Source organism: Ascaphus truei, chromosome 3 (assembly GCF_040206685.1).
Source record: "Ascaphus truei isolate aAscTru1 chromosome 3, aAscTru1.hap1, whole genome shotgun sequence".
Classification (NCBI taxonomy): domain Eukaryota; kingdom Metazoa; phylum Chordata; class Amphibia; order Anura; family Ascaphidae; genus Ascaphus; species Ascaphus truei.
In genome coordinates this window covers 352,891,826-352,915,437 of record NC_134485.1, presented here as the reverse complement: position 1 = coordinate 352,915,437, position 23,612 = coordinate 352,891,826, and the positions used below count along the sequence as shown (strand labels likewise).

General features: G+C 44.4%; 1 protein-coding gene across 1 annotated transcript in view; it reads right to left on the bottom strand.

Annotated features, from left to right (window-relative positions):
- Window positions 1-23,612, bottom strand: part of SETDB2 (SET domain bifurcated histone lysine methyltransferase 2) — a 169,604-nt gene that overhangs the window by 73,868 nt on the left and 72,124 nt on the right. The window contains exons 21-22 of the mRNA XM_075593180.1: window positions 20,858-20,962; window positions 6,905-7,038 (exon numbers count right to left, since the gene is read on the bottom strand). Of these exons, the coding sequence (XP_075449295.1) occupies window positions 6,905-7,038; window positions 20,858-20,962 (239 nt within the window). The remainder of the gene's footprint in view (window positions 1-6,904; window positions 7,039-20,857; window positions 20,963-23,612) is intronic.

Here is a 23,612-nt window from a genome sequence, read left to right as displayed (position 1 = left end):
AGAAAGAAGAGGGGCGAGGGGGCAGAAATGGCTCGAAGAGGAGAGAGAGGGGAGCTGAAGGCAGAGCGAGGAGCGGGAGTTTGTGGAGGAAGGAGGGAGTGGAAGGTAGAGGAGGGAGTGGGGAGCAAGCTACTGAGGAAGGAGCGGGATAAAGAGGCCTGAGAGAGGAGTAAGATGGAAAGGCTAGAGAGGGCAGAGAGAGGGATAACATAAGGGATACGAGGCGAAGAGGCGGGGAGCGGCACGAAGAGGGGGCAGAAGAGCGAGGGAGAGCAGTGCGCAGTACCCGCAGGGGGGAAAGAGAGAGGCCTCCCTGGCAGAGAGGGCAAAGGGAGTACGTAAAAGGAGAAGAGGTGGCTGGGCCCAGGTGAGGGAGACTCACTAACAGGAGAGGGGGAGAATATGAGGGTCCAGGGTGGAAAATAAACATATCAGCGGTCGGTGCAATTGGAAGGAGGGGTGAGGAAGCAGAAGTTAGTGGGCAAACATAGGAGGCTCCGAAATCAAACGGCACCAGGACACACGGGAACGGCCCACGGTTAGAGGAGTCAGTTTTATAAGTTTATAAGTTGATACGAGACGCACAGCCACAATTAGTTTAGGGCAGAGTTAACTACCCTAGCGGTTTGGGAGAAGTTAGGTTATGAAGTTCGGAACTGCCGACGGGTGTGCAGGGGACTACCACCAATCCTGCCCGTAGGCATGCGCTGTTGGGGCGGGAAAGGGGGCTTAGCCCTCAGACCCGTCAAAGACCCGGGAACTCATTGCCGACAAGAGAGGCCATGGGACTGGACTGGGAGGGAAGAGGGTCCAGGAAGGGGGAGTTACCCCCGAGCATTGAACCTGAGGACCTTGAAGACCACTAAGGTTCTAAATGTATATGTCCACGTTGTATGTTGTTTCTGTTCTTCCCTTGTGTTTCCCACCCACCCCACCACAGGGTTCCTTGAGGAAGGAGTAAAGACCAGAAGAAGTCGCCATCACAGAGACGAGCTCCATCATACTTCACCTCCTAAGGGTAGGAACTGGTTCTACTTTGTACACCGCAACCCATTCAACACAAAGTTATGGCTGTAACATTTCTATCCCAGAATGTCAAAGGGTTTAATAGTCCGAAAAAACGCAAGATTGCCTTTTCTGAGTTCAGACGAAGAGGAGCGGATGTGGTTTTCCTCCAGGAGACGCACTTCAGTACACACAGCAGCCCAGGGTTTTTTGACAAACACTATAGACAATTTTTTATGTCCTCCGCTAACGAAAAAAAGAAGGGGGTTGCTATAGTGTTTAACAACAAATCCCCCTTCCAGGTGGAGAGAGTAAAGAGAGATAGGAATGGGAGACACATCATTTTAGTGGGGCTCCTACAGCAGAGTAAAACGACACTAGCCTGCATCTATGCCCCCGGTGAAAAAGAAACGCTGTTTTTTGAGGAGTTCTTCCAGATGCTCCAACGATGGGCAGAAGGGAATGTAATCCTTGCGGGGGATTTTAATAAGGTGATGGACCCACGCAAAGATAGATCCCCACAGCAATAGAAAACCAGACGCGAAGGCAACAGGTCGTTGCTAAAAGGCCTTAAGCAGGGGAACCTTGTAGACATATGGAGGGAATAAAACCAGGGGGAATGTAGTTATACGTTCTACTCCCACCCACACGACAGTTACAGCAGGATGGACCACTTTTTTTGTTTCAAGTAGAATGGTTCCACAAATCTCTGACACCAATACATGATATTACTTGGTCGGACCACGCATCGATAGAGCTTAGATGCACACAATTGAGGCCAGTTAGCCCGGGAGCAAACTGGAAACTTAATGAATCATTAATTAAGATACCAGATCTAGCAAAAACAATTAAAGAGGAAATCGCTCAGTTCTTTCAGACTAATCTAGGCAGTGTGGAATCCCACGTAATGCTGTGGGAGGCTAATAAGGCCACAATTAGGGGGGTTCTGATAAGCATATCGGCCAGAAAGAAACGGCAAAGGGATGCCAAATTAACTCAGCTCTATAAGAGCTTACATGAGCTCTCTACACTACATAGCCGATCAGGTAGAGGAGATACACTAAAGGAGTTGAAGGATGTAAGGATTGTGCTTAACCTCCTCCTCACCTCCCGGGCCGAAAAAGACTTGAGTTGGACACGGAGGAAGTTCTTTGAGAAAGCTCACAAACCGGACACAATGTTAGCCACCAGACTCCGTAATAGACAACCAAATTATAACATACATGCAATTAGGACAGTGTCACGGGAGACTCCTGTGGCGGGTAGGATCTCAGTGGCCGGAACAGCACGAGCGTAGTAGGGGTCACAAGCAGGGGTCCGAGGCAGGCGGCAGGTAGCGAAGTCAGGTACATGCAGAGGTCCGAGGCAGGCGGCAGGTAGCGAAGTCAGGAAACAAGCAGAGGTCCGAGGCAGGCGGCAGGTAGCGAAGTCAGGTAACAAGCAGAGGTCGGCAACGAGGAGACTGGAACAGGACAGGGGAGCTAGGACAGGTCTGGGGGCAGGGATTGAAGAACAGGAACAAACAGGGACAAGCCAGATTACCAGCAAGGGCTTTTACTGTGAACAGACTTCTATAATACAGGTACAGGTACAGAAACAGATCAGGAATCAGAGGCATGTGCATTAGGAGTCTGACTTCGAGCAAAGGCAATTGAACAAACCAGGAAGCAGAAGCTAGAAAGGACAGAGACAGGAGCAACAAGAAGACAGACAGGCAGACAGAGGAACCCAGAGGAAACAGAAGACAGCAGCACACCCAGTGGACAAAGAAGAACTATGGCTAAGCAGGAGGTCTAGGCGATCCTGACAGACAGAGACGGGGGAGTTATCCTTTAACCCCAAAAATATAATGGAAGAGTTTAAAAAATATTATGCACAGCTATACAATGGGGAGAAGGTGATTCATAAGGCTAAGACGAGCAGTAAACTGCAGAAATTCCTAGCAGACGCTGCACTGCCACAGCTGAATAGCTTAGAGCGCGAGGCAATACAGAGTGATTTCACACGGGAAGAATTAATCGCGGTAGTCAAGAATCTAAAGTCCTCCAAAGCCCCGGGCCCAGACGGGTTCTCCAATCTTTACTATAAAAAAATTCATAGACATACTCGCCCCACATATGCTCCGGTTATTTAACGGAGCCCTGGCAGGAGAGCCCTTCTCGGAGCAAATGCTCCAGGCGTCGATATCCTTGATTCATAAAGGGGACAAAGATCCCACAAACTGCCAAAGTTACAGGCCGATTTCATTGATCAACTCGGATGTTAAAATATACTCTAAATTATTGGCCAATCGTTTAAGTGTCATCCTGCTGAGGCTGATCCATCCGGACCAGGTTGGTTTTATTAGAGAGAGACAAGCGGCCGACAATACCAGATGGATCGTAGATATAATTGATTTTGCTGAAGCCCACCGGGACCAGAGCATGGTGTTGAGCTTAGACGCAGAGAAAGCCTTTGACTAGATACTTGGAGTCCACGCTTGGGGCATTTGGATTTGGGGATAAAATATTAAGGGCAATAAAAGCATTATACTTAGCGCCGGCAGCAAGGGTAATTCACCAGGGGTTCCCCTCTGAGCTGTTCCGAATCAAAAGTGGTACGAGACAAGGCTGCCCGCTTTCACCCTTGCTCTTCGCCCTATGCATCGAACCACTAGCTGCCCAAATTCGTAGCAACCCGGATATCGCTGGAGTACAAATACACTCGCAAGAACACAAAGTGGCACTGTACGCAGACGATATCATTCTCACTCTTACTAAACCACTCACCTCGCTACCTAACCTGTTTGAGCTTCTAGATAAATTTTCCCGGAACTCTGGCTTTAAAATAAACCAGACAAAATCCGAGGCACTTAGCCTAAACATCCCACGGGAGATTGAGAAGTTGATAGAACTCAACTTTGAGTTTAAGTGGCAACCCAACTCCATAAAATATCTGGGGGTGCATATCACAAAAAAGACAGCCGCCCTATACCGAGCAAATTATCCCAATCTTTTAAGAACTCTGAAAAAAGAGCTGAAAGACTGGTCAGCATATGGTATCTCATGGTTGGGTAGGATATACAGCGTAAAAATGAACATCCTTCCCCGTATTTTATACCTGTTCCAGACTCTTCCGATACCCGTGGTGCGGTCGGAGATAGCAGACCTTCAAAACTCAATAACAAAATTTATATGGAGAGGTAAACAACCACGGATAAATGCAAAGATTATGCAGAAACCGAAGGAAGCTGGTGGTCTGGCAGTCCCGAGCTTATTGTCTTATTACAAAGCGCGCAACTGTGCCAAATCACGCAATGGCATGGGGACCCGGAGTTGCGAAAATGGGTAGCGCTAGAAAAAGAGATGTGTGCCCCGCTAGCGCTCGGAGATCTAATATGGTACCCTAGGAAACGGGTAAAGGACATCAAAACACCTCTCACCTCTGTGCTCAACTCACTGTCGGTCTGGGAGGCGGCCAAAAGTAACCGCTTATTGACCTCCAAACACACACTAATGGCCCCTTTATACGGTAACCCAGACTTTGCTCCTGGGCTAGAGGGTAAGTGTTTCACGCATTGGCAACAATTAGGGTTCAGTCGACTGAAGGACCTGGAGGGTAGTAACACCATCAAATCATTTGACCAATTAAAGTCAGAAACGCACATTCCTAACACAGAATTTATTAGGTACCTCCAGGTTCGGGCATTTTACAATACACACCTGGTGAAACCACCGTTAACGAATTTTGAAAGGCTCTGGGTGAGAGGCACAGACATGCGGGGACTGATTTCTACTCTGTACAGGAATGTGGCCGGTGCTGACAAAGACGACACAGCCAGACCCAAGTTTATGAGGCAATGGGAAGCTGATTTACAGGGAACCCTAGAAGACGAGGACTGGACGGCAATATTTCAGGCTGCGGCCAGCAGTTCCATCTGCACGACATTGAAGGAGAACTCATATAAAGTTTTGTTAAGATGGTATCTCACTTCAGTCAGATTAGCTAAATTTGTATCGAGCTCTTCCCCACTCTGTCCTCGGCAGTGTGGGGAACAGGGAGATCTGGTGCACATGCTGTGGTCTTGCCCGAACATAGTACCCGTTTGGATCCAGATCAGAGATTGGATAGAGGATTTTGGGCCTCCAAATTCAACTAGACCCGTGGCTATTCCTATTAAGTAAACCCACAAGAGAAGTATCACGAACGGGCAACAAATTAATAGCACACTTTGCAACGGCTATGAGGTGCGAGACCGCAGCATTATGGAACCAGAATGCAATTCCATCAATATAAAAAATCAGAAATAGAATTTAGTTTGTATGCCAGATGGAAAAGTTAACGAGTTTAGTTAACTACACTGGTAAAAAATTCCAAAAGGTCTGGCTGCCTTGGCTGGCCCAGACAGATATTCCAAGGGTGAGCAATGCCACAATCTGGCTATGATAGCATAAAGTGAGTCCTCCTTGGATGGGTAGTACAGTAGGGGCGCACGACAGGATATGCCAACTCTATAGCGGGAACTCCTGTAGGGTTCATGCAAACCACAAGCTTTACAGCACAAGTAGAGAAAGGAATTGCAGAATATTTAAGTAGCACCCATCGGATGGCAGCGAACGTCTAGACGATGGTCGTACCCTCACCGAACCCCTCCCCCCCCTCCTCGCTCTTTCCCCCCCCCCCCCCTCCTTGGTTCTAGTCTTGTCGCCTCCCCATCATTTGTTCTGTTATATGTTGTATGTCCTCAAAAGATTTTGTATGCAAAACCAGAGTACGGTTATGTGATTGGTATAAGATGTATGCAAAAACTTAATAAAAAGAAAGTTATAAAAAAAAAAAAATTCCGGCATTATCCAATCAGTAATGGGCCGGAATTTGTGGTACCCTGCCAAGTGAGTTTAATTGTCATGATGTGCTAGGATTGAATCTATTAATAGAAAATCATGGAAGTCCTGAGCCTCAAAAGAGAAAAGTCGCAGGTCTAGAAACTGGGGTCACGTTGCAGGGAACGTTATCAATCATGATACAAATTGGTGAAGATTTTTACCACACAAAATGACCAAGATTCGATGGTCGCATATGGCAGGTAGCAAAGACAGCATGAAGTATTGTACAAACACTTAAAATAATAAAATGTATATTTAAATCATTAGTATACATAGGGCAAATTGGCAAAAAGAAACATTCCAAGAGGGAGAGACAGAGATGTGGGTGAGACAGGGAGAGAGACAGAGACTGGGGGACAGAGAAAGCGAGCAAGGAAGCAGGTGAGAGAAAGAAGGAGAGACTGAAATATGGTAAAGGAGGCAGAGACTGGTAGAGGTGGAGAGAGATAGACAGCATATTTGCAAGGTATCTCTGGTGTGTTTAGGAATCTCTGCATGAGTTGCACAGAGGAGTGTTTGGGGAGGTATATAAGTCACTTGGTGCTTTACAAAAATAGGTCTCATGGTGCATGCCATTCGCTTGAGCCATCATGACAAATTAGATAAGATGTATACACGTATAAAATGCATTTTTAATCCCCTAACCTTGTTACCTCCGTATCCTGCTCTGTTATCATGGCTTCCTCTTTGTCTCTCCCACGGTTAGCTGCCAGCTTTCTTTCTCTACATCTTGCTGTCTGTATTTCTTGTTATCGACTAAAATCTAAGCAGCAACTTTTTAAACCGCAGTTTCTTAGGATTGTCTGTGAACGCTTGGAATACATTTCAGTTTAATTGAGCAATCCCTTCTTACCACTGGTGTTTCAAATAGAAGGGTTCATTCTATATACTGCAAAGTGGCCGTTCGCAGTGCAAAGTATATTGAATCAGCCCCAAAGTTAGTCATACCATAGACAAAACAAACAGATGGAACATATGGAAAAAAGCAGAATCATAATAGAAAAATAGTTGAAATACGGACTGTAGTCGTTTACCTGTAAATTCCCTTGGTTTCCTCTGAAATATATTCACCATTATCCTTCTTCACACACTCATAGTGATATGATTTATCACACTTATGTTCATCACAGCCAATAGATGCTCCATTCAACTTACAAACATAACATATCTGCAACATTTAAAAAAAAAGTAATGTATTACTGCAATTTACTATTTGAAATGGAAAAAAACAAAAAACAATATCAGCGCAAAGAAGTTATACACCAATTCATTAGATGCACTCACATATCTGAGTGTGTATGCATAAATACACACATGCAATATTATGTGAGTGCAATAATACAACTGAAATTATTATATATGTATATATATGTTGTTGTACAACCCTGAAGAAGGTTCCGTTTGCAGGAACCGAAACGTTGTTTTTTTTGTGTTTCAATACACCACTTTGCAATTTCATTCCATGTGTGCTGTCTTTCCTTGCTGGAAAATCATCTGGTAATATTCATCTTTATTATCTTCTATGGGACATAGCATCTAGAGTTTTCCTTATACATGTGTGTGCCGGCTGCTGTGACATTATATATTTATATATACACACACACACACACACACACACACACACACACACACACACACACACACACAATCTATGGTACTTAAAAGCATATGTATAATTAAATATAAAAATGTATACATTTCTATAGGTGATTAGACAATACATTTACTCAAATATACCATATATAAAAAGTACTATCAGGTTTTCCAAAGGGAGAATGGATTTTCACAGGAGTCGGAGCAGCTTCTAAAGCAGAGGTGCGCCCCCCCAGGGGGGTGGGAGATTTTCCAGGAGGGAAGCTGCGGCTACAGAGGTCCCACACTCTCCCCCCAGGCATTTAAATTAAATGCCAGGGGACTGCGCAACGCCTCTGCAGCTTCTCCTACCTGGTCTTCGCCATGGTAACCCGGCATCGCGGTGTCACGTGACGTCACATTGTATCATCACATAGACATATTTAGACCCAGGACAATTACACAGATTTTGGGCAACATTGTTTAGGTGTACTGGTTTGATATATGTATTTTGATTAATAGTACCCTTAGGTTATTATTATTATACCAAGGTGATATTCCTATTCATCTTTCTAGCCTTTCTCTGGCTGTTTGGTTAGTGAGCTATATTTTACTTAGTAGATAAGATTGTCTATCGTTATTCAGACAGCATAGCATAGACTGATTGTCCTCAGGTACACATCTGTCTGTATTGATTTGATTTTATGTAGATCTCTGCATTTGGCGATTCACGTCTATTGTCAATCATACATTGCTTATTATAGATAGGAGGCTATAACTGGATAATGTCATTGAACCGTGCCTCAGGGCTTTTTCTCTGCACATTTTGTGCTAGCCCTTTCATAGGATCCTTTTTGTAGAGTGTTTCCACCTACTAATCAGTTTGCTAATTATTTGTTTAGGTGACTACCCTTCACCAGTCTGAGTCCGCATTAGTGACTCTACATTGCATTACACTTGTACCTTGCAAGATACACTAGTCTCTTTTTTTATGTTGGCTATTATTGACATATACTTTATGTAGCGAATTATATTCCTATGGATCCAGTACTGGTATCAGGTATTACAGTACCTTACCAGTTATTTTAGAAAATAGATTTGCAATATTGATTGCTACATCTATTTCCTTAGGATTTATTCCATTTATTTAATAGCCTACTAGCTACAGTACTAGGTATTTTAGAGACTAGTGTCTCCCTCAGGTCTTATTTCCTCATAATTTATCAATTATCTGGAACGAGTAATTGGTGTGTTATAAGGACGAGTCGTGGATAGTTTTACCACATCCCTCTGTACAAAACATATTTTAGATTACAATATTCAATAAATACTAATTTTAAAGTATTCACTATTCCTTATTTCTCAATTTGAGTGCATTCATTGGGGAATCTTTCTGTCTGTTTTGCTATTAGTCTCCATATCCCTATTTGCACCGTGTGACTTCTCTCTTTTATTTTACATTGACTGTTATTTACTATTCTATTGTGATTGAAGCTGATGCGGGAGCTTCCCCCTCTTTCACCCATCCCCCTTTTGTTTGTATTACCTTCAGGGGGCCTAAGAAAGTTGAAATTATTGTTACTCACCTAGTAGTATACCCACTCTAAATAAGGAAAGCCATTATTCCATGATATTCTTGATGGAGATTTATTGAATATATTTCCTGGACTATTTGAGCACCCATTACCCTATATACTCTGGTCTGAGTAGAGAGTCAAAGACAGAAAAGAGTCGGCATGGATTCGACTTGTGCATGTTGATTAGGGAGGAAAAGTAGGTTTGTCTAGCCTGAGAGAGGGCAGAGTTGAAACAGGATAGCATAAATTTGTAGTGAAGGAAATCTGCGAGAGTGTGAGATTTCCCTCATAGGCGTTCAGAGGAACGAGTGCAGGAACGCACATGCGCATGTGGGAATTTAGCCAGGGTCTGGGGTTAGAAGGGCGAGAACGGCAGAGAGAAAATGGGGCATGTAGATCAAGAGAAGAGGACAGGGCAAAGTTGTAGTTCCTGACCACGTTGTAAGGGTCTGGAGGAGAGGGAGGAGCGTAAAGTGGAATCAAAAGCTGGTAGGTTAATAGTGCGCAGGTCTCTGCAGAAGCGAGGGGTATATGGAGGTGAGAAGGGGAGAAGCGAAATAGAGAAAATGTGATGAGGTGATGGTCAGGGAGAGGAAAGGGAGAAAGGGAGAGGAAAGTGAGAAATGGAGACGTCAGAGAGAAAAGTTTTTAGAGAAAACCAGAACTAGGTAGTTGCCATCCTTGTGGGTGCTGGCTGCAGTCCACTGTTGAAGGCCAAAAGAAGAGGTTAGGGAGAGAAAGCAGGAAGCCCAAGGGAGAGAGAACTCATTGATGTGGCAGTTAAAGTCCCCAAGGAGAAGAACAGGGGAGTCTGAGGAGAGAAACAAAGAGAACCAGGATTCAAAGTGAGAGAGAAAGACAGAAAGGGGGTGAGTAGAGGTCTGTGGGCGATGACCACCATGTGGACAGGGAGATGAGAGAAAATCTGGACAGTATGAGCCTCAAAGGAGGGAAAAGTAAAAGAGGGAGGAATAGGGAGGGTTCGGTAGCGGCAGATAAGAGGAGAGCAGTAGCCCCACACCTTCACCCCTGCCATCAGGGCGTGGAGAGTGGGAGAAAGAAAGGCCACCATAAGAGAGGGCAGCTTCCAGAGCAGAGTCAGACTGAGTGAGCAGGTCTCGGTTATAGCAAAGAGGAGCAGAGAGTGAGAGAGAAAGAAGTCATGCAGAGAGAGGCACTTGTTAGAAAGGGAGTGAGTTTTCCAAAGGGCAGAGGAGGGAGTGTGACAGGGGAAGGGTATGAGGTTAAAGGGGTTGATTCCAGAATGAGTAGAAGCATGTGGGAGGTGAGGACGAGAGCATGTAGAAATAAGGCAGGGACCAGGATTGGGAGAGATATCCCCAGAAGCAAGGAGGAGAAGCATGGATAGAAAGAGGATGTGTGAGGATGATTTGTAGGGATGCGTTTTAGTGCAGGGGATATAGCTGGGTGGTGTCAGAGGGCGCAGGTAAGAAAGGAGTTCGTGTGAACTGAGAAGTGGTGAAGAAAGGAGAGATGGAGATATATGAATAGAGTTAGAAACATAATGGGATTTGTAGAAAGAAGTACGTATTTTGAAAAGAAGTGAGGTCAGAACAAATCTAAATAGTAGCAGTGGCATGACAGCAATACTTTAGTGCTGAGATGTGCAGTCTGGTATAGATAATATCCTCCTTTTCAAAATCAAATCCAGAATTCATGGCCAGTAGGTGTTGTGTTGTTCACTTGTTTCACTCCCTGTTCAACTCCACGCTACAGGCTACTTAAAAAATATGCTAACCTAAACATAGGCTGCAAAACAGCTTAATGCTGCTTGGTCTGTAGTTATATAGCTCTAAAAAGTCACCTGACTGAATTAAGTTCAGCCCAGCCAGCTTAATTAGCACATGTGAGGCGCATTAAAACAAATGTTTTTTTTTTTCTAAACAGGCTGTTGTCCTGGCTAGGTGTCACAAGTTGCATTCCATTAAGAGACACATCAAGGGAAAGGGGTGGGGTACTCTGTCTAAAAAAGACCCCGACGGTTGATTTACAGTATTTCTTTCCCATATTGGGCTATGTCTTCTTTCGTGACTTTCATAATAATGATCCGATCTGGAATTTCTCCGATCGTCTCTGAAATCCCTATATTCCCTGTATTCTCTATGTGGAGGGCTAGAAGGCCTATACCTATGATAATCTTCATTATCATAGCGCCAATAGCCCCTCTCATGCTGTCTTTCGTGTCTCTCATCCCTTCTATTATAATGGTGATTGTCTCTGTGTTGATGAGAATGATTCTCTCTGAAATTGGTTTCTCTAGGTTTATCTCCTCTTTTTTCTCCCTGGCGGTGGGAAGTGTGTTGGGGTGGTGTTTTTTCTTTAGGTGTAAACTGTACTTTTCTTTGTTCTCTTTGTTTGTCTATGTTGGTATTTTGTATCTCTTGTTGAGTATTCGCAAATGTAGAAGTGGTTGCTAAATTTATTGGAGTGTTAGGTTTCTCCTTTGGTGTTCCTGGTAACGTTAGTGTAAATTTCTGCCATTTCTTATTGTTATTCGTCTCTTTTAAATGTTTTGTTTTTATTTTCTATTAGATTTTGTTCAAGTGTGTCAATTTCGCCTGATAATTTGTTATTCATTATGGTGAACTGTGGGTTATCTATTAATGTTTCCAAAGATTTTTCAATTTCAGTGACCTCTATATTGATCTTTGCTAGGGATTTTTGATGATGACTGATGATGAAATTCATCAGATCATTTGAACAAGTGTCAAGTATCTTTTCCCAAGCCACAGCGAGTTCAATTTCAGTGAGTTCGAATGAAGATTTTTTGGGGATTCTTAGGCCTCTGGGAATATGCTTGTTGGCAATATATTTCTCCAGAAAGACCTTGACCCAATGTTTTTTAGTTTCTTTTTTAAGGAGAATATCTAATCTATCGAAATTTGCATTAATTAAATCTTCTTCGCTATGGCTTGACTCTTCTATCATTTTTAATTTTAAGTCAGTATCGTTACCACGTTTGAGTCTTTTAGTAAAAACATTTTCAAATGCTGTTCCTATATTTTCCATGTCAACTAATTGTTCTTCCATAATTGAAGAATATGGTCCCCCAACGAGTATGGCGCAGGCTTGGTCCTCTGGCGGAGATACATCGACGATGTGTTTTTTATCTGGCAAAGTGGCGAAGAGAGTCTAAAACTTTTCATTGATTACATTAATCATAATGATCAGAACCTTGTATTCACATCCCAGTGGAGCCAGTCTAGATAGATTTCCTCGACCTCACAATTTGTGGGCCGCACTAGTAGACCATTACGCGTCCGCATACTGGAACACATGGGCACTATTAGGAAACAACTTCAAACCCACAGTGTACCTAAACATTTTCAGATCAAGCATAATAGTAATGTGACAGGCCTAACATACCGTGCTATTGAACAGGTACCCCTGTGACGGGAACTTTGTGACAGGCTATTAATAATACACACCAAATAATATATATATATAATATATAACTGGGTTGAACTGGGACGAGACTTAGATATGATAAAATATAATTTATTCCTTGATAAAGGTGAACACAACAGATATACAAATAACAGGCAAAATATGGACACTTACTTAAAGATGGAAATGATGAAACAGTCACATCTGGACTGGCAGTTCATACAGCAATCTTCATAATCATCAAAACACGAAAGACATGAAAGACCTCTGGCATGAAGACTATACATGAAGACATTGCATAGCATTTCTCTCAGCAATCAAGATGGTATAGAAGAACACAGGATAAAGGGTTGACCACAGATTATATACCTTTTGTAACCCTATCCTTAACATTAAGTACAGGTGATTGGTTTTCAATTACCTCTAGCCACTCACTAACATGGGAACACATTTTGATCTATGCCCCCCTGCTATTTAGCACATGCGCATTAGAACTCTGGGGTCTCATTTCTGTAGCCCCACATTTGCATCAGGAATGCCAGCCAGTCTACTAAACGGAATTCCTGGCAGGATACGCTTTGTTGTAGGGTGTTAAATGGGACACTTAAAGACTGCTCTGGTTTAGCCATCTCCGCCCTCAGGTAAACAGTGAGGGTGACAAAATCCTTTGAACAATACTTAAGTCCTAGACATTGGGTCGCCTCTCTGGCCATATGCTACCCTGGTATGCAAAGGAATTTCCTCTGGGTTTTATCCCGGCTTTGGGACACAGTATTAAAGATAAAACACAAACGTATTAAAATATCCGGTTCCGTTGGGTCCAGCGGGTCCAAACTTCCCAGTTCTCAATGCCGGAAGTGGGACACCCTATGGTCCAATTTGAGACTTGCTACGACCTTTGGAACCGGAGTTACACAATTACACCTTAAACTGTTTCCTATTTTAATACAAAAAACTCAGCTGTAAATTAAATCACGGTTTTTCACTAAATCCCCATTGAAAACAACGGGCTCCGCCGCCATAGACTTTCAATGGCAAACCGCCGCCGTTGGCGGCTATGGGAATCCGCCGCCATAGACTTTCAACAGGACGATGCCGCCGTTGAAGTCAATGGGGGTTTTCCGCCATAGCCGGTCAATGGAGATTGGCCGCCATTGGAGTCTATGGGAAAAGTCCCGAACTTTCAAGGGGGTCCATACTCCGTCGGGTTGGTCCAAGAGGGTCAAGGATGGTTCTGCAGCGATGCCGGAGCAGTGACTATAGGTACCCCAAACCCTGATCCTCTGGACCCTCCGGAACCGGAGCTATGGATTCCTAAATTTCAGCTTTTCACACTTAGCCGTTTTCTTGAGCTGTTTCTGCCGCCGCCATTGGAACCTATAGCGCGACCTGCTCTTCTCGGTTCAACCCTTATCGGGGGTCCAGGATTCGGCGACCCGGGGGTGGTCGAGTGGGGGGAGGCCTAGGAACTAGGGGCAAAAATAATTTTATTTCTAGGTGCTCTAGAACTGTTTATTCCCACGCCACTTGTCGTTGAACTTGGCTAATAAGTGATCAAAGCTCTCTTTTAGAAAAAGTATCCGCTTTGCGGTTTTGCGGTTTGGACGGCAGCCAACTCGTTCCTGGAAAGCTCCTTCGAGGAATCTCCATTGAAGTCAATGGGCCCATTGACTTACAACGGGAAACCGCCGCTCCACCTCTCGGACGCCATCTGCTGGTCTTCACAGGAAACAGGACCAAAACAGCAAGATTCGCCATTAGAATGCATTGAGCCCTAATGGCGGCCTATGGGACCCTGCAAAATGGTGCCTGAAAAGGCGGGGAAATTACACAAAGGGCTATAATCATTAAAGGACTATTAACCCTTGTACTCCCGGATGGACCCTAGTGTGTGTGTGATGCAGACACTGATATAACAATAAAACCTGGGAACAGGGGAATACACATGTTATAACAAGGGTTAAATCCCATTTCTGGACCTCAGCCCAGTTAACCCCTTGTCTCCCTGGTGAGGTTAGGGGTTGGCCAATTGGAGAGCCATCTTGGGAGAGGACAGAAGCAGGGGAACCTCCACGGTCTGCAGTTCCGGCGAGCGGTGACGTCACATTGCGGAAGTGACGTTCGCGGATGCCGGTGGCAAGAAGACTGCACGAGAAGAGCTATGCTGTAGCAGAGACTCTATTTCCAATGCTGTATTTCCTCGTAAAGCCGTAAGCTTCCATTTGTCTTTCACATTTGATAAATTGTATTTTCAATCTACACTATGGCTGTTTTCTGCTTTCTTAAGAACTGCTGACATATATACCAAACCTCCGGATCGGGCTGCACCACAGTTTCCATTTGGTTCACATGCTCATTTTCCTGCTGCGTTTGTGAGTAGGAATTTGTCAAGTTTTTCACACACTATACACTGGTTTTATAGTATTACACTATCCACTGTTTTCTCTTTTTTGGGCACTCGGCGACGCTCCCCTGGAACTTCATCCATACTGTTAAAACTCTCCCGTAAGGAAACGTATTGGATATATAAATTAAAGACATTGGCCCCAGGAGGTCTTAATGCAGACATTGACATCGCTTCATTTATATAAATTTTCTCTGTTACACATCTGCAGATTTTTCTATATTTTCATTCTTTTTTCTTGTTATTATATATGATTTAAGTATGAGCTCTTTTTGTATGATATTAACCATCATCTCAATCCAAGCCTCTTTATTTATTTACTGATCATGTGAACTGCCCTTATTGATATCCTGTGGCCCATTCATAATACCCTCTTTTTAACCATTCATGGCCATAGCTATTTTTGCTAGACAATCACACTGTCCATATTTTATTCATTTTATGCATTTAGTGTTGCACGATTTTGTAAACTGCCCCCATTGACATCTTATTGCCCATTCATATTTCCTTTTTTAATCCCCGTTTTATTTGTTTCATTGGCGTCAATATAAGACAATTTTCGCTGTCCATATTGTATTTATCTCCTGCACCTAGCGGCACACGATACCAGCCCGCTCTAGACCATGACGTGACCTCAAACTGACGTCACAGGATTTAACGCATGCGCAGTCACGACCTATGGATGAGATCCCCACTGCCGCCCCACGCATGCGCACAACATGGCGCCGACGACCGGCATCACGGAACCAGCACCAGAGGAAAACAACGCTACCAATCAAATCAGATGGACTACAGCCAAGCAGCAGAAATGTATTTAAGTCTCCACTACACCCACGCTATGACCTGAACCTGACGAAGGAAATTGACTTTCCGAAACGCGTCGTTCTAGGCATAGCGTGGAGCCCTCCTGTTCTAACACTACTCCCTTAGCCGCTTCCAGCCCCTGGAAAACAGACCCGCACCCGGACGCGGATTAGGGGATTCACTGCCACCAGAACTGGTTCCAGCCGCGGAGACTACATTATTTATGTAAGTCTTTGAGCTTTTAACTGTTTAATAAAATAACTTTCTTTTACCTTTCACCTGTTTGATTGCCTGATTATCACATCAACTGCGAGACTGCAGACACAGCGATTCCAGCGGATCTCACGCTGTTAACCCTTGCCCTCATCACCTCTACTCACACAAGCCCGTATGAGTCTATTTCATTTTATTTATATATACACGGTTAAGTGTAGTCACAATCTCCACCTTTCCATTCATTTGGGATTTATATGTGTGTGTGTGTGTGTGTCTGTTCCCTGTGTTCCACTGCAAGACAACAAGATCACAGATAAAAGTCACCATCCACAGTGGACCATACGCTGCAAACAGTTGCCCTAACTGTCATCACTCTCACAAGCCCATGTGAGTGTATTAATTTATATATCCTTTCTGACACCTCAGCGTGTTCGAATTGTATGTGTTCACTTACCTTTTGATCCCCTCTATGTGTGTCCCTTGTGTGTTCACTACAGCTCATATGAGCCAGAACACACAGGTACTAGAAACTACCAGCAAGTGATCAACGCAAGACAACAACCACTTTATTAGATGACTTAACTTCATGACCAGACCAAGAACATCAAAGACAAAGCTGAGGGATCCTGCTCACATATGCCCGTGTGAGTATTTGTAGTATCACTATCCCCCACTCATCGCATATGCATTTATTCATGCTTTTTACATGCGCTCATCTCCACTCTTTTCACTAACCAACCTAGGATCAGGGATAGATCCTATTTTGATTGAGCTGCAGTATCAGGGCCAGTAGTACTGTCTGTCACTCCGAGCCTCGTATCATTCTCCAATCTACGCCACCACAGGGGCTCTAAAAAGATTTATTCGAGGGAGCGCCACTGTCTTTCTTCTTTCTTCTTCTTTTTTAAAGACTGCTTGAAGTCTGGAATGCATGAACATCACCAAACGCTGGGTTTCCTCCTTTGTGATGCTATGCCAGGCCTTTACTGCAGCTGTCTTCAGTTGTTGTTTGTTTGTGGGTCTTTCTGCCTTAAGTTTTGTCTTCAGCAAGTGAAATGCATGCTTGATCGGGTTGAGATCAGGTGATTGACTCGGCCATTGCGGAATATTCTACTTCTTTGCCTTAAAAAACTCCTGGGTTGCTTTCGCAGTATGTTTTGGGTCATTGTCCATCTGTAAAGTGAAGCGGCGCCCAATCAACATCGCTGAATTAGGCTGAATCTGAGCAGACAATATATCCCTATACACTTCAGAATTCATCCGGCTGCTTCTGTCTTCTGTCACATCATCAATGAACACTAGTGACCCAGTGCCATTGGAAGCCATGCATGCCCATGCCATCACACTGCCTCCACCGTGTTTTACAAATGATGTGGTATGCTTCGGATCATGAGCCGTTCCAAGCCTTCTCCATACTTTTTCTTCCCATCATTCTGGTACAGGTTGATCTTAGTTTCATCTGTCCAAAGAATGCTGTTCCAGAACTGGGCTGGCTTTTTTAGATATTGTTTGGCAAAGTCTAATCTGGCCTTTCTATTCTTGAGGCTTATGAATGGTTTGCACCTTGTGGTGGACCCTCTGTATTTGCTCTCGTGAAGTCTTCTCTTTATGGTAGACTTGGATAATGATATGCCTACCTCCTGGAGAGTGTTCTTCACATGGCTTGATGTTGTGAAGGGGTTTTTCTTTACCATGGAAAGGATCCTACGATCATCCACCACTTGTCTTCCGTGGACGTCCAGGCCTTTTTGTGTTGCAGAGTTCACCAGTGCGTTCTTTTTTTCCTCAGAATATACCAAATTGTTGATTTGGCCACTCCTAATGTTCCTGCTATCTCTCTGATTGTTTTTTTTTTTTTTTTGCAGCCTAAGGATGCCCTGTTTCACTTGCATTGAGAGCTCCTTTGACCGCATGTTGTGGGTTCACAGCAACAGCTACCAAATGTGAATGCCACACCTGGAATCAACTCCAGACCTTTCACCTGCTTAATTGATGATGAAATAACGAAGGAATAGCCCACACCTGTCCATGAAACAGCTTTTGAGTCAATTGTCGAATAACTTTTGGTCCCTTGAAAAAGAGGGGGCTACATATTAAAGAGATGTAATTCCTAAACCCTTCCTCAAATTTGGATGTGAATACCCTCAAATTAAAGCTGATAGACTGCACTTTAAGCCCATATTCATTATTTAAATGTAACTTGAATTTATTTTGGTACACAGCCGAAATAACAAAACTTGTATCAGTGTCCAATTATTTCCGGACCTAACTGTATATCATAGGGTAGTGCTTAGAGCAGTGGACTGGTATATGAAATGATCATGGGTTAAATTCCTGCATGGTGTGGTATAATATGTAAATATCAAATGATGCTACGTGGCCATTTTGCAAGGAGCTGCAGGGGAAAAACTGAAATTTGAAGGAGAAGAATGCCGGAAACGCCGCCACCCGGAGATTGACGGGCTAAACCCGTAGCCTGGAGGTAAGTACCTGAAACCCGGAGTCTCTGGGTTAAACCCGGACAGGTGGCAAAACTGCCCACAAAACACACAACTGACACACAAACCTTTCCCCTCACTCTACTGTGCGGAGCTCTCTGCAGGCAGGGTGGGGGAGGAGCCAGTGCCATGCTGGTGCCTCCTGTCCAATCACCTCCCCTGTCTGACAGCAGATCTCACACTTTGTGAATGAGAACTGAAAGCTGATTGGTTGAAATACTTGGCAGGGTGCCATAAATTTCGGGCCATTACTGATTGGATAATGCCCGAAATTTTAACCAATCAGAGAGCAGGGATTTCAATAATGCCCGGAATTTAACAGCTTTAGCCTTTAACAGCTGTTAATGTCTGATGTAATAGTCAGAAGCTGGCATGTCAAGAATAAAATCAGAGCCTGAGCGCAAAGTTATTTACTGCTCCAGAGTCTGTTGACTTCAGTGTATATTTGATTCTGTCACTTACCAGAGTGACTTAATGACATTCAGCTATTTTATATCAATACCAGTTAGGTTGTTTTATATCAAAACAGTATAGTAAAGAATAGTATATTCACTGTGAAATATCACTGCAGGTAGGTGAGAGGTAAACTCCTATAAATCGGGAGTTTTTACAGACCTAGATGCCTATGATACCACTATGTAGCTAGTATTTATCTAGCAAAGGCCAGACAGTATGTCTGCTGAGGTTACAATGATAATAATGATATCAGCTATTAGTGTCTCTTTTAGTAATCAGAGGCTGGTATATTAGAAATATAATCAAAACCTAAGAGCATAGATATTTACTGCTCCAGTCTTCTGATTGCAGAATTCCAGAATTCACTGGACAGGGGCTTCAAACGGAGGGGGAAGGAGGCCACACCACCGCCGCGGGTCCAGTCTGGAGAGGGACAGCAGTACTCGTGGTAGGTCAGAACAGGAATTTAGAGCAGTGGTTTCCAACTTTTATTTTGGTTCGGGAACCCCAGAATTCTATTTTGAAATTTTGGGGAACCCCAACCCTCAACCCGTCTCTCGCCCGCCCGGTTGCCCCCGTCTCTCCCCCGCCCCCCCCCCTCCCGTCACCCCGTCTCTCTCCCCCCTCACTCTCCGCCTTACACTCCCTCACCCCCTCACACACACACCGTAAACACACACTCTCCCACTTACACCCATCCTCCAACTCTCCCCCACTCCCCCACGTACCCCACTAGGGCCCCTTTGTGACTGCCAGACCTGGTGGAGCCTGCCCAGCGGGTGGGATATGAATTAGCTGGGAGAAGTTGCTCCTCGTAGGTGCGTTTCCCATTGGCTAGTTCATACTTCCCGCCCACCCGTTTTTTCAAGCCGGCTTGGCACGCCCCCTCCTCTGACACCAACAGCCAGCCGAGCTCCGTTCTGATTGGCAACGTGGGGAAAGTTCCCACGTTCTGATTGGCCGCTAGTCCCTGTTCCATGTTAGACATAGGACACCGAGGTCTATCTAACCGAGGTCTATGTAAGGCGCTGCCTAATCAGAGAGCACGCTCTCTTTTTCAGTCTCTCAGACTTACAGGCAATCTTGGAACTTGGTCCAGTGAAGCGCCGGCAGGTTTTCCCAGGGGTTTTGCTTGCAATAGCAAAGCACTAGGCACTGAGGTGCCAGGGAAGCCTAGCCTAGCTGAGGACAAGTTCTGAGGAACAATGTTACTTGCTCCAGTCTGAGTTCTGTGACATGGAGCGGATAGAGTAAGCCTTTGCTAAAGCAGGCGCCAGCCCCTGGGGAGGGGGCGGGGAAGGGTGAGAGAATGGTGGCGGGGGGAGGGGGAAGAGAGAGAGTATGAATAATACAGCATAAATGGGGATGCTATTAGCCAAATATATAACATTTTTAATGATTGCATTTGTTTTATAAATTACATTTAAAGTGTCCCGGTTTTTAATTTTGAAAATCTAGTCTAGTCACCCTAGGGCCACTAACTCGCAGTTTGTGGTGATATCCCCTGCGAAACAGTACCTGCCTGATCTGAGACACAGCAATGGTAGGTGATTAGCACACTGGTTTTCTTTTGTCATCATTCATTATTATAATGCGGACTGGAAAACCTGCCCTCCTTGCTATGTCTCTTCATATTCTCTCCTCCCTCTGTTCATCTCCAGTCCACCCCAGTCCTCTACTAACATGAAAAGCTTAAAAATCCAAGTTGTCCCCAAATATGGGACACTGTGTCATTCTGGTTAGCTGGAGTCAGGATAATTCCTCCAATTATAGAACTGTCTTTCTAAATTCATGACACCTGGCAGCCAATCTGGTTGGTAGAGTCACAGTGGAGTGGCAAAGAACTACTGTGTACATCCCCTCCTACAGCTATAACACCAAGAACTCTAAGCAAACAGTTATGTGGCATGAGATTAATGTCCAATTCACAGAGTTTCACTTGAACGAACAATAAATACTGTAGGCTTTCCTCAATTATAGCATCATTAAACTGGAGGTTAAAAAATGTTTCAGCAAATAAAAAAAATAAAACATTCTTTAATTATTTCTTACCAATCTCCTTCCTCGTTCTATTTCTTTTCTCACAGATGTAACATCAAATCCGCCCAGGACACTAGTGTTTGGTCGGCTCCTTGTAACTGCCCTCGGTGAATACAGCTAAAAAGAAAACATAATGAAATAAACTTGAGATATTTAACATATGCAAGGAAGAAGGTAAAATGGGATGTAAAACTTGAGTACATCTCTGCAGCCTTGAGTTTTTCAACCTTTATCACCTTTATACAGTACAATTAACAAGGGTAAGATAACATACATCCTGTATCATTACATAGTGCTGCATGTTCATGGTTATGGGCGGATGATCAAAACATACAACAATGATTTTCCTAATTTATTTGGTGGCTTCTACGGTCCTTACCAGATTGCCTCCTAATGTTCAACAATTTAGAAAGAAACTAACAATAAGTTACATTCTTAGGCCTAGATTCACAAAACGGTGATAAGCTGTAGCACACCTTTACTCCTATTCCTATGAATGTAATTGACAAGTGTCCTCGGCCTGGTGGCTGCGGGGGGGCCCGGCTGGCCGGCGCTGGAAGTTGGGTCCAGCCAGAGGTCGGGTCCAACTTCTTTGCCCAGCTGTCGGTCCTCTTGTTGCCGCCGGGCCCCGGCTTTCCCAGCTGTGGGCCTCCCTCACTGTATTTGGGAGGTGGGGTTTTTTTTGTATGTATTTGGGGGATTGGGGGAGGAGGTTTGTATGTTTTTGAGGGGTGGGGTTTTTTTTAAATGTATTTGGGGGGTGGGGCAGGTTTCTATGTGTTTGGGGGGTTTGTATGTATATGGATGGTGGGGTTTTTTTTGCATGTATTTGGGGGGTAGGGGGTTGTATGTATTTGGGGGGTGGGGTTTTTTGTATGTATTTGGCGGGTGGGGTTTGTTTTGTATCTATTTGGGGGTGGGAGGGGTTTGTATGTATTTAGGGGGTTGGGGGTTAGTATGTATGTGAGGGGTGGGGGTTTTTTTGTATGTATTTGGTGGTGGGGGATTGTGTGTCCGGGGGGAGAGGAATGAGTGTGAAAATGGAGGGATTGACGAAGTGCGGTAATTCATGGAGGGGGGGAATGAGGAGAGGGTGTAAGTAAGAGAGAGGGGTGAGGAGGGAGAGAGTGAGTAAGAGAGGGGTTAAGAGTGAGACAGGAGGGAGAGAAATACATGGGAAGAGGGGGAACTAGAGGAGGAGGTGTGAAATGAAGAGGGGGGCTCGCAATACCACCAACACAGGTGGCCCTGTCAAAACTCTAGTCCTGAGCGCCGGTAAATCCATCGGCGGCCCAGAATGGGAGCTGAGGCATACTAAAGCTTAGCACCCTTTGGATCTGGGTCTTAGCGATTTTGGTATGTTCAGGAAAAAATGAATACAAGTTTTTGAAATGCAATAAGTCATGCCATGTTTATAAATAATAAGTATCAAATTATTTCATGAAATACAATTAAAAAAAGTGAAAAAGAATAAAATGCAACTGTGAGAAGGTTTGTGCTGAATTTCTTTGTATAACATTAACTATGCTGAGCAATTTTCTTAAATACTATGGCCCTTAATCTGTAAGGTGGTGTAAATGTAGATTGGCCTTTGAGGTCGGGTCAGTAAAAGTGCCCTCCCCTAGTATTCTATCAGTCTCCTCTAAGAGGCTTATAAGAATTATAATACAAGCAAAGTTTCTATTGTCAAAATCTTCAAATGGTGAATTTCGGCAGCTGATTTGCTGTTGTCTATTAAAAAATGTATACAGTAATAATTTTCTAGAGAAAATATTAACATTCTTAACACACTCAAAATGGGCCATGTGACTTAGGGTTGCCATGTATCCGGTTTAGAACCAGACAAACCGGTAGTTTGCCCCTCTGTCCAGTAAAAAAATGAGAGTTAATACCGGACATATATGTGTCCGGTATTCTCCCTCTCTGAACGGGCAGCGCGAGTGATAAGAGTGGTCGGGTGCAGGGTCTCCGCTACTACGTCTGATTCAGAAGCAGCGTTAGGCTGTGGCCCTAGTACGTGCAGCACGAACAAGTACCGCACCTCAATGGGGCTGGGCCCAGTATGTGCCTTCACGCGCATTTGGCAGCCACACTCTACTACAAGTTTTTCAAAAGACAGAGAAATTGTGTTTATAACTTGCGACGGAGGAGTGGACCCCCCCCCCCCACGGCGGTTCAGCCAATGAGGGCAAACTATCCGTGTGAAGTCATGGCCATGCCCCTGCAAAAACCCGACCACGCCCCCCTATTCCCCTCCCTACCTGAGGGTGGGGGAGAAAGGAGGATGAGGGGGAGTGTGTGAGAGGAGGATGAGGGTGGTTGTGAGAGGAGGATGAGGGGGGGTGAGAGGAGGATGGGGGTGAGAGGATGAGAGGGGTGACTATGAGGGGGGAGTGTGTGAGAGGAGGATGAGGGTGGTTGTGAGAGGAGGATGAGGGGGGGTGAGAGGAGTATGAGGGTGGGGGGATGAGCGGGGGTGAGAGGGTGAATGAGGGGGGTTGCAACAATCTTGGAAGTAGTGGGAGAGAAGCATTAAGATCAGTATAGCTCGCCATGTATGACTGTAGGTATGTTATTTATACATTATCTGACCGTTATGTCATTTTGTTTCTAAATTTCACTCCACGTACAGTGTATGCACCAATTTGTACTATTTCATATTCTATTTCGTAAAAAATGCTGGGACGGTGCTCAATCCCCAAACCCCTCCCCAGAATTTTCTACGAAATAGAATATGAAATAGTGCAAATTGGTGCATACGTGGAGT